The sequence below is a fragment of the Columba livia genome, chromosome 12, assembly GCF_036013475.1.
Source record: "Columba livia isolate bColLiv1 breed racing homer chromosome 12, bColLiv1.pat.W.v2, whole genome shotgun sequence".
Lineage (NCBI taxonomy): Eukaryota > Metazoa > Chordata > Aves > Columbiformes > Columbidae > Columba > Columba livia.
The window spans coordinates 20,102,910-20,111,809 of NC_088613.1; the positions used below are offsets into that span (position 1 = coordinate 20,102,910).

An 8,900-nucleotide genomic window follows, 5' to 3' on the forward strand; every position below is an offset into this window, starting at 1 on the left:
CTAGCACCCCAACCTTTCCCCAACCATGGCACCTTGGTGAGCAGCAGCAGGATCTGGACACAGAAACCAAGACGCAAGACCAGGGCTGGGACCTGTCGCTGAGCTGTCATGGCCCCCGGACCTTCTACTGGGAAGGACCAGCAGCTTTTCCCAGACCTGTGCCCAGGAGGTGGCTATTCAGGAGCAGGGACTGGGATGCAAAAAGGGTCCTTCTCAGCATCCTCCTGGACCATCCCCTTGGGCCTTCCAGAGCCTCACACCCAACCTGGGCACAGCGGGTGCTACTGAAGCAGGAGCAGGAGCAAGATGAATCCCCAGAAGCAGGAGCAAGATTAATCCCCAGGCCACCCTCCTGCCCAGTCCCCCATGTGTGATGAGTTCATCAGGACTCATCACCGGTCCCAGAGCCACTGCCCCCCCTTCCCAGCCCCCAGGGCCCCTGGCCATGGCTCCAGCAGATCATTGTCCAGGGCTGCCCCATCCTCTGCTCTAGTCCCCAGCCAGATCTCCCCATCCCCCCTTACCTGGCGGCTGGCAGCGCCATCGGGGGACCGGGGCTTTGCCCCCAGCCTGTGGAGGAGCCCCGGGTGGCCCAGCCCTGCTCCAGCTCCTGAGCCCAGCGCTTTGCATTTGTGCCTGGGAAATACCGACTCGCCTTTTTATGATCGCGGGTGATAAATATTGCATCGCTCGTCTTTGCAAACTTTTTTTTTAAAAGCGGAGGCAGAATGGGACCTGCAAGACACTGGCACCGGGCACCGACCCCTGCCCGGTGCAGGGACCCCGCCACCTATTGCTGCACCCCGGGTAGGGCTCGGGGTCTCTGCTTTGAGGAGGGGGCGGCCGGGGGGGACGCTGCGAGGCAGGAGTAGCGGCAGACCGGAGTGTGTTATGTCTGCGAGGGAGAGCTGGGGAAAAGCGGGGGGAAGAGAGAACAGGGCCCTGCTAATGCTGTGCGGAGCTGATTCTCCAAGGCCCCCCCGGGCAGCACTCAGCATCCAGCCTTCATTAAAATTTCATCGCCAGCACTTGGCCAAGGTCTATTTATGAAAATGCGCTTTTCGCTTCATGGAAAAAACAGGAACGGAGCGAAGGAACAAAGGCGGGCATGGGGTTTGCGAAGAGCCCAGGAATAGAACCGTGCGGTCGCAGATGTCCGGGCCGGGGGGGCCGGGCCGGGTCGCCCCGGGAGCCGTCGCCGCACGGGACACGGTGCTGGTCCCGGTCCCACGGTGCAGGCAGGGCAGGCAGGGCAGGCAGGGCTCTGCCCGTCACCGAAGAACCTGCCCCGCTAGCTCAGGCGAAGCGGCTCCTCCGACAGTTATTTCGGTCTCTGCGCAATTTTCCCCTCTTTTCAGTCTATTTATTCCACCCCCCCCTTCCCAGTAAAATCCGCCGACTCGGGAGCAGCTCCATATCGCTGCAGGGCCCCGGTTATCGGGGTGCAGCATCGCACCCCCGCTTCCCCCGGATCCCTGCGTTTGGTTGGTTCCCCCCCCCCGAAGAAGTTATAGAAAAACAAAGCAAACCAAAACCCACTCCTCCCCCCCGGGACAGAGAGGACAGCAAGGGGAACCGTCTCCCCCACACCCCCCTCCCTTGCCGAACAGCTTAAATTTGTTTCGGGAGAGATTTCGATGCAAGCGGCTGCGGGAGATGAAACTCGAGGATGAGCTGAGCCGGGCGTTAAAACATCCCGTCTCAGCCGTCTCAAGTGGCAGCTCGGTCAGGGCCGGGGAGGTGGCAGAGGCTGCCTGGAGGGACTCCCCCGGGGAAGGCGGAATGGGGGGCGAGGGGCACATCCCGTCCCCGCAGTCGTTTGCGGGAGAGCCGGGGCGCTGCGACTGCGCTCCCCCCGAGCCCGGCCAACGAATTTAGCCCCTGAGAGCACGGTCCGGGCTTCAAAGCAAAACCCACCCCGGGTCCGACACGTGTGGCGTCAAAATACACAGAGTTTGGTTTAGTCCCGGGCGGCGAAAGGGAGAAACCCCCGCAACCTGCTGCTCCAGACCCAGCTTGAACCGCCGGTGTGGCCGAAACATGATGCTCTCGCTCGGGGCGAACCTCCTGCTGCGTCCCGAGTGGGGAAGAGCAGCTCTGCCCCGAGTTTCGTTGCCTTTAGTTGAATTTCGTTTCTTTCCCCACGGAAGAGGAAGGGCCGAGTCCCCCACCCCGATGGGAACCGGCGGGGATGGTCTGGAACCGCACTGGGAAAGGGGGACCCCGGGCCAGAGGGGTCCCTGGAGCCGTGCCCGGCGGCCCCAGTAACTGCAGGAGGCAGGAGGGTGAGGTAAAACGTGCATGATTTATTTTTGAAATGCTGCAGCGTACACAGACACCAAATTTCGTTCAGCACACACACAGCGAAACGAAGTATCGTTTAATTTAAAAAAAAAAAAAAAAAAAAAGGAAACGAAGGTAAAATTCTCTATTAAATATGCAAAGCAAAAAAATAATTAAAAAAAAAGTATTCTTGCCTTAGAAAGTGCAGAGTTCACTATTTGCAAAGGCGGCTGCCCCCGCAGAGCGCTGGGGCGGGGTGCTCGGGCACCCCCTCGGCCCCAGGCCGGTCCCGCCGCTCCTGTGAGCCCGAATGACATGATTGTCGAAGCGTAGGATTTTTTACAGTGAAACAATACGGATAGCCAACAGTTGGAGTGAAACCAAAGCAAAATAAATCTCCGTTTTCCCCGAACAAACCGCGACTCCAGGGACGCGCCAATTCTTTTCTTTCCTTTTTTTTTTTTTTAATTATTATTTTATCTTTTTTTTAAATTATTTTCTCCTCTTTTTTTTTTTATTTTTATTTTTTTTTTAATTTAGCCGATGAGGTAGAAACAGAAAGGTTAGTCCAAAAATGCGATGGGTTTGCTGGGGACGGGGGAGAGCGAACAAAACCATGCAAGTGCGTGTGTGTGCATGTGTGTGCGTGGGGACCGTGGCAGCGAGCGCGGGGAGAACAGACCAGCACCTCTGTATTTACAGCCATCCAGGGCGGCTTCGAGCTGGCTTGCTTTCTTGTTTGTTTAATTTTTATTTCTAATTTTTGGAGACAAGAGGATCAGGTACCAAGGAGAGAGTGGCGTCATAGCCCCCACCTGCCCAGCCAAGCCGGGAAGGGGTGAGGAGCTGCAACAAAGACCCGCCAGGCTCTTGCTGCCACTGCCCTGACTCCGGGCACCCCGCAACTCCCCCTCGGCCTTTCATTTTGTCTTTTCATTTTTCTCCATCTTTTTTTTCCCAGTTTTATCTACAAAAGCAGTCTGTATCAGTCATAACAGCAGGGCCGCTTTGCCCGTGGGTGAGGAGCAGGCACCAAACTGTTTGCTTCGTTTTGGGCAGGTTTCCCCTTTTTAGGTTTCTTTTTCTTATTTTTTTTTCTTTCCAATTTTTTTTTTTTTTTTTTGTTAAAACACACACCAAAAAAAAAAAAAAGCCAACGACCCCAAACCCTGTCCATTTCAGAGGGGCTGGGGGCCAGGACTGTGGCAGGTCAGCTGGGGGAACAGGCACTCCCCCCACCGCCCTCCCAGCTTCTTCTTCAGTAGGTGGCAGAAAATTTCATCCTTTTCTGCTTCTGTCTCTGATTGCAAAACCAGACCCTCACCACGTTCTTCTTCAAGTCTAACTTCTCAGCGATGGCAGCGATTTTCTCTGAGGAAGGCCGCGGCTGCACGGCAAAGTAAGCCTCCAGTGAGCGTTTTTCAGGGGCAGCGATGGAGGTGCGCTTGCGTTTCTTGTCACCCCCTGTGTAGATCTCTGGTTTGGTCATTTTCTCCCTCTGAGCCCTCTCGGCCTCCTCCAGCCACGCTTCTAGGATGGGCTTGAGGGCCACCATGTTGTTGTGGGACAAGGTGAGGGACTCAAACCTGCAGATTGTGCTTTGGCTAAGGCAGCCCACCCCGGGGATCTTCAAGTTGGCCAATGCAGAGCCCACGTCTGCCTGGGTCACCCCCAGCTTGATCCTCCGCTGCTTGAACCGCTCGGCGAAGGACTCCAGCTCCCGGGGGTCCGTCTCCGTCTCGGGGCCGGAGATGACAGCGTGGGAAGCGAGGCCATGGGGGTGGGACATGTTCATAGGCTGGGAGTGGTGGGCCATGTGGTTGATGGCCGACATGTGGGAGTGAGGGTGTGAAGGTGTGGAGCCCACGTCCGGGCCCGGCACCCCTCCGAGCGGGAGGGCAGAGTTGAGGTGGTCCAGCAGCTCGCCATCCAGGCCCTGGGAGGGCTGGTGGTGGTGGTGGTGGGGATGGTGAGTGGTCAGCACAGACGGGTGGTGCAGGTGGACGGAGGATGAGGTAGGAGTGCAGGACACACTGCTCATGGTGTGGTAGGTGGCATCTGGCTTGAAGGGGTGGGTTTTCTGCGATACTATATCCACAGCGGCCAGAGCCTCAGCACCCCGCAGCAAGGTCTCATCAAAGCCCGCAAAAATGTTACCCTGGATCTGGATGGGGCCGGGGGGAGGGGGAGGGGGGTGGAATAAAAGTGGGAGCAAAAACAAACCAGAAAAGTGGAAGAGGATTAAAAGGAAGGCAGTGTTACAGAGATTCCACTCTGCCCCTCCAGCAGTGCCTGGGACAGGTAAGATGAACGGAGTTCAACCCGCTTCCCACTTCCCCATAAATAAAAGGACCAGGAGCAGGGTGTCAGACCCTGGGCACCCACCCGTCCCTCCGGGATCACCTTCCCAAAAAAGAGAGCAGCCGCAGCAGGGAAGGGAGCCGGCGGGAGTCCCGCAGAGCTCCTGCTCCGCCGGATGGCAGCGGGCTGGACGGCTGTTCCCCCCCAGCCAGGGACGGGGCCCCCGGCTCTTCCCCCGCCTTCCCTCTCCCAGCTCCGAGCACCCTCGGTGACAGGGACAGCCCCCAGCCCGCCGGACCGACGGCGCTGCGGGAGGGCTGTGACCTCCCAAAACCCCAAACCCAGACAGAAAGTAAGTTGGGGAGAGCGCAGCGCAGGGTGGACCCCCGAAACCCATCCCGGGGGGAGCGCGGAGCCCCGCCGAGGTGCGGCTTACCTGGGGGGCGGGCAGGCAGGCTCTGCGGATGGCTTCGGAGCTGGTGTGCAGGTGGGGGTACTTGGGCTCGTGCAGGATGGGGTGCATGCTGAACGCCTGCTTGCTGTTCATGGACATCATGGTGGGAGAGGAACGGGGCAGGGGCGCTCCGGGCAGCCCGGCTCCGGGGGCGCGGTATTGTCTGTTTCCACCGCCCGGTATCAATGGCATTATAGCCCGGCCCCCCCGCCCCCCCGTCCGCTCATTGGACGGGTCGCGGGAGGAACCTCCCACCGCCCGCCCCCGGGCAGTGAGCTCAGCCCCCCTCTCCGGTTGTATCCCCCAAACTGGGGCTCGGCCCCCCCCACACTCCCCGGTACTGCACAGCCCCGGGGTCCTCACCGCTGCGCCGCTCTACCGGTCCCCCCCGTCCCGTCGCAGGGATGTGGGGGTATCGCTCCGGGCTCCCTGAAGCTCGCAGCGGCGGCGAGGGAGGCGAGCGGTGCCGGGCCGGTGCTGCCGCCGCCGGGCCCCTCTCCTGTCCCGGGCCGCCGCCGTCGAGCAGCCCCGCGGCTCGGCACGGAACGGTACGGCACGGCCACGGCCGGTGATGCTCCCCGGCTGCATCCTCCTGCCCGGCTCTGTCCGCCCTGACGAGCCCCCTGCCCGGCTCCTGTCCAGCTCTCCCCGGTCCCTGCCCGCCCCCCCGACTCTGGCCAACCCCCTGTCGGGTCCCTGCCCGCGGCTCTGGGCTGCCTTTGAACCGGGGAATTCGGGGAGCAGATCAGATCCGAGCCCTGATGTGAGCAGAAGCCTTCCTGACTCCCCCTTCCCTCTTTCCGAAGGGAAAAAGTTCCTCGGGTTAAAAAGCATAAAAACAACGAAATAAGAAGTTTCACCCACTTTTTTTTTTTTTTTTTTTCCCCTTTTCCAACGAGGATACCTGGCTTGATTACCCAAATCCTCCTGCCCGTGCAGTGTCCCATGGGCTTAATGTCTGTATGTCTCTTTGCAACTGCTCCAGCCTGACAGTCTTCCTGTGACAGGCAGCAGCACTGTCAGCCCAGAGCAGGGGGGCTGATGGAGGGGGAACCCCAGCACCTGCTGGAGACGGGGCAGATGACCACGGGGGTTGATGGAGGACAGGAGGGTGCTTGGTCATGCTCAGAACAAATGCCTTCTCAAGGGAACAGTGTGTGTTTATGCGGCTCAGAAAATCCAGTCCCAGCAATGAGTGTAAGGATGACTTTACACGGCACAGGTGTTTCAGGAGAAAGGGCTAGTATACATTTTCTTGGCCACTCTCCCACTCACCCTCTTCTCTACAGAGTCTGCACACAGCATCCTCTAAGATGTCCTTTCTCATGGGGACACCTTGGGTCAAACAAAGTCAACAAGTGTCACATGGAAAGGAAAATTCTTACCTAATTGCAGTGTTGCCTGAGGGGCTGAAGTGGCCCCCAAAAGATGGTTCTTTGGGTCTGGACATGCATGAGGAAAGCTCATATCCAGTGACAGGAGACTTCGAAGGCAACCATCACCATGTGTGTTGCTACCCAGATTCAGGCACAGCAACGATGCTTCTGCAGAGAGAAGGTCCATAAATTAGACCCTTGTAGCACATTGCTGGCACAGAGGGGCGGAAGAGAGGCCACAGGGGGATGAATCCTAACTCTGGAGTACTCTGCCTGGGGGAAGAACTGCATCAGCACGATGATGCTGCCAGGAAAGCCCTGTCCTGCGTGGCCTGAGAGATGGGAGAGGGTCTATGGCAGCCCCTACACACCATGGTCCAGACAGATTGTCCGGTTCATTGAAGTGTCCTACATGTGCCAGAGGCCACCAGGCCCAGCAGTGTGGCCTGTCAAAGTGCTGATGCTCTGACTATCTGCAGGCAAGAGCAGGCAGGAGCTCCAAAGCCTCTTCCCCTCCTGCTTGCTCTCAGTGCAGCTCTCTGAGTCATGGTCTCCCCTCTGCTGCTTGCGGAGAGATTACACCATCAGGTGATGGGCAGAGGAGAGCGGCTGCCAGAAAGGTTCCCTGGAAGCTTTCTGTACATGGAGACTCAGGGAGAATTACTGCAAAGGGGAATTGTCCCCCTAGGGTGCTCTGCAGTGGGCCCAGGCACTTTCTTTCCCCTTCAGCTTACAGCTCCTGGATTTGCTAACTCTCTTGTGACAGCCACAAGCTTTTGTCAGGGTATTTCATAATTTCTTTTTCTCAGCTCTTCTTGGAAACCTCTCTGTCTTCTTTCTCCTCACTCTCTGCATTTCAGCAGCTCAGACAAGGAAAGCTGGAGAGAGCAGTTCAGTCCCTAACCCAGGATTTAACTGTGCTGAAGGAAGCAAACCTTGTCCTGAGCTGCTTTTTGCTGCAAGGAACTGACTCCAGACTCTGCCCCAGAATGTGCCCAGGAGGTTGAGGACTGGGAATACACCTGGGCATATTCCTCTTCTGCACGTCGCTCAAAGAGTCAGCTGGAGAAGTCAGATGCGAATCTCTTCTTTAAGGGACTCAGCACCTGGGTTTACACACCTCCAGGAAACTCAGGACTCCATGAAGCATCATGGACAGCACAAAGCTAGTGAGCTCAGCAGGAAGCACAGAAATACATTTTCCTGTGCATTAAGCCATTTCTCATCTCATTTTCCACACTTCCAACCACTGAAACAATTGCTGGAGCAGTAGAACCACTGTCCCAGGCCAGCTCAAAGACTTGACTAGCCTTGGATCTTGGGTATTCATCTAGGAAAGACAGATAATAAACAGATGGTGTTCCCTGCTTTTCATTCCCCTGTTCAGCAGATCTCTTCTCCAAACAGCCAAGCCTCCACCCTTTGAGTGTCTCTTCATCACACCCCTGAGCATCTTGCCCTGGACTTGCTTTGTCTTGGCAATGAACATTTTGAGCAAGAGCTACTCAGGGTAGGATCCCCAAGCACATCTCTGCACACACTAGCAGTGACAGACACGTGCAACACAGGTAGGGACACAGTGGGGCACCACGGTGACAGCAGAAACCCCCTCCCAGCTCCGTTCCATGGATGAACCTCTCCTCCTACCAGCTCCTGCATGGATTTGTGGGTTGACCCCAGCAGGGAAAAGAGCAGGTGCTCTCCATATGAGCTGTGCGAAAGCCTCTCAGTATGTTTAGGTGTTACCAGGTTCCTCCTGGCTTGGGAAAAATAGGCATCTTACAACCAGGATGTGCAAAAACAAAGCAAAGCACCAAATAAGAAGGTAATTTTCTACAGCAGCAATAATAACTAACAGCTAAATTACTTTCACAGCAACTGTGTACTGGTTGTTTCTTTAGCCCTTTGCACTTCTGAATCTTTATAATCTACTTTGCAAGGAATGGCCCAAACTTTCAGGTGATTGCTAATGCTCAGCTATGGCTTTCTTGAGTAATGTGGGGCAGCTTCCAGCACTCACTGTAGTCTCCTCGTGTATATACTAGGTTTACCCCCTGATCACTCCATAGAAGCAACAGTCCAGATTCCCCTCTCTTATCCATTTGTAACAGTAACTCCTGTGAAGCAGGAGGTATTTCACCAGAATAAGGATAAAAGATAGGAGAGTCAGGATCAAAGACCAAATAAACACACTGAATAAAGAGCCTTATGATCTGAATTATTTGGAAACAAACTCCTTCTGGGGGGAGGCCACCTTCCAGGCCAAGAGCTGGCACCCCAAGAGTTGGCTTTGGGAATCCTTTCTGAGATAAATCCCTACACAGAAATGAAAAGCCAGAAAGCCCTTTGACTTTTTGTTGCTCTTTGTGATGTACAGATGTGGTGGTTATCTGCCATGGCACGAAAAATTGGCAAAAAGGACCAGGGATATTGTCGATATTGTGGGTATCATGATATCTACATCAGATGCTCTCATTTGTCGTTCC

The 8,900-nt window shown here is 56.2% G+C and overlaps 1 protein-coding gene across 1 annotated transcript; it reads right to left on the minus strand.

Annotated features, from left to right (window-relative positions):
* Positions 1-2,788: 2,788 nt before the first annotated feature.
* Positions 2,789-5,205, minus strand: LOC110360418 (brain-specific homeobox/POU domain protein 3). The gene is made up of 2 exons (XM_065028105.1): positions 5,021-5,205; positions 2,789-4,447 (listed from the first exon to the last, which is right to left on the minus strand). The coding sequence occupies exons 1-2, from the start codon at positions 5,138-5,140 to the stop codon at positions 3,542-3,544; spliced, it is 1,026 nt and encodes a 341-aa protein (XP_064884177.1). The 5' UTR covers positions 5,141-5,205; the 3' UTR covers positions 2,789-3,541.
* Positions 5,206-8,900: the final 3,695 nt, after the last annotated feature.

Coding starts and splice junctions, on each gene's coding strand:
- LOC110360418 (XM_065028105.1), bottom strand. CDS start 5,140: ATGATGTCCATGAACAGCAAGCAGGCGTTCAGCATGCACCCCATCCTG. Junction 4,448..5,020: donor CCTGCCTGCCCGCCCCCCAG/GTAAGCCGCACC, acceptor GGCCCCATCCAG/ATCCAGGGTAACATTTTTGC.